This window comes from Sinocyclocheilus rhinocerous, unplaced genomic scaffold (assembly GCF_001515625.1).
Source record: "Sinocyclocheilus rhinocerous isolate Xijiao unplaced genomic scaffold, SAMN03320098_v1.1 scaffold756, whole genome shotgun sequence".
NCBI classification, from domain to species: Eukaryota; Metazoa; Chordata; class Actinopteri; order Cypriniformes; family Cyprinidae; genus Sinocyclocheilus; species Sinocyclocheilus rhinocerous.
In genome coordinates, this window is record NW_015662039.1 from 1254178 (window position 1) to 1255463 (window position 1286).

General features: G+C 44.6%; 1 protein-coding gene across 1 annotated transcript in view; it reads left to right on the top strand.

The window, feature by feature from the left end:
• Positions 1 to 391: 391 nt before the first annotated feature.
• The window catches only part of LOC107727371 (protein AHNAK2-like), a 25308-nt gene continuing 24413 nt past the window's right edge, over positions 392 to 1286 (top strand). The window contains exon 1 of the mRNA XM_016537218.1: positions 392 to 693. Coding sequence (XP_016392704.1) covers positions 642 to 693 — 52 coding nt within the window. The 5' untranslated portion in view covers positions 392 to 641. The remainder of the gene's footprint in view (positions 694 to 1286) is intronic.

Below are 1286 nucleotides of genomic sequence, written 5' to 3' on the forward strand. Positions count from 1 at the left end.
ACCCTATCAGCCAAAACTACATATCAGAAGTTTGTGAATGTCAGCCAGCTCAGGTACACAGTTGCTCTTAAACACATTAGTCTAGTCACCTGACAAACCGCATCCTCCCTTCCCCTTCTGTCACCCAGCAGACATGAAAACATGTACTGTGTGGTGTCAAATCCAATTACGCATCTCTGCCGCATGCCTATAAAGCTGTAATGTTTTTCTTGCGTCGTAAACCAATCAGCAGTCGGGACGGTCCAGAGCGCCTCTGCAGCGATTGGTCAAAAGTGATCAGAAGTGGGGAGTGAGATGCTTAGAAGGAGGGATTTGCGTTGTTTAGGACAGCCCCCGTCCCAAGTCAGCCATACCCCCATTTAATTGTTTTAGCTAGAGAGACAGAGTTTATTCTGGCAGGGAAGAGAGTGCAGCCTCATTCCTGTGAAGTACGAACTAGTGTGGATGGAGCACGACATCTCTCTCCGTCCCTCCCTCGCATGTCACCGTTCACCGGCTCCGACTTTATTTTGTCCTCTGCACCTGGAGTGACTGACTGAGAGGAAAAGGAAGCAGCAGGTTCTTCAGCCTCGGAGGAAGAGAGCGAGGCTTCCTGAAACCAGTACTGACAGCCTGGACAAGACCCCCAGTAGACAGCCACCATGTGCGACTGTTTTCACCTGGCGTTTCCCAACTGGCATGCATCAGCTGCGGGTGGGCATCACTCTTTATTTTGCTCTCTCTCTCTCTCTCTTTAGCTTTCCTTCTCTCTCTCTGTGTCGGTCTTACTCTGCATGCTCTGTGCTATTTTTATCTCCGCACTCAGCACCTCTGGTGGCAGGACAATATAATCGTGCAGTTGGGCTGTGCATGTGTGTGTTAGTGGGACACTGGTGCTGAGCTTGTTGACAAGCATCACTGCATTTCTCTGCTGAGATGACGCTGCACTGTGGGTGATCTGGGTGTGTCTGCAGTAAAGGGGGGCGTGGCTATCTGGCTGTGGGTGTGTCAACAGTTATGCAGTATTTTATCAACAGCATCTGCAGTGTGTTTGTTTACAGTGTTGAGAGTGCGATTTCGGAGCGTTTAGGAATTGTCGAATTTGGATAGTATTGTTTACAACGATTTATGAAAGCTTAAGAGCTTATTTTTTTGCAGATTTTTTTATATTTTCCCTAATATGTTTATTTTAATTAAGAGCTCATTTTTATTTCAATTATTTCTATGATGTTTAATAAAAACAAAAAAATATATATGAATATATATATATATATATATATATATATATATATATGTATATGTGTGTG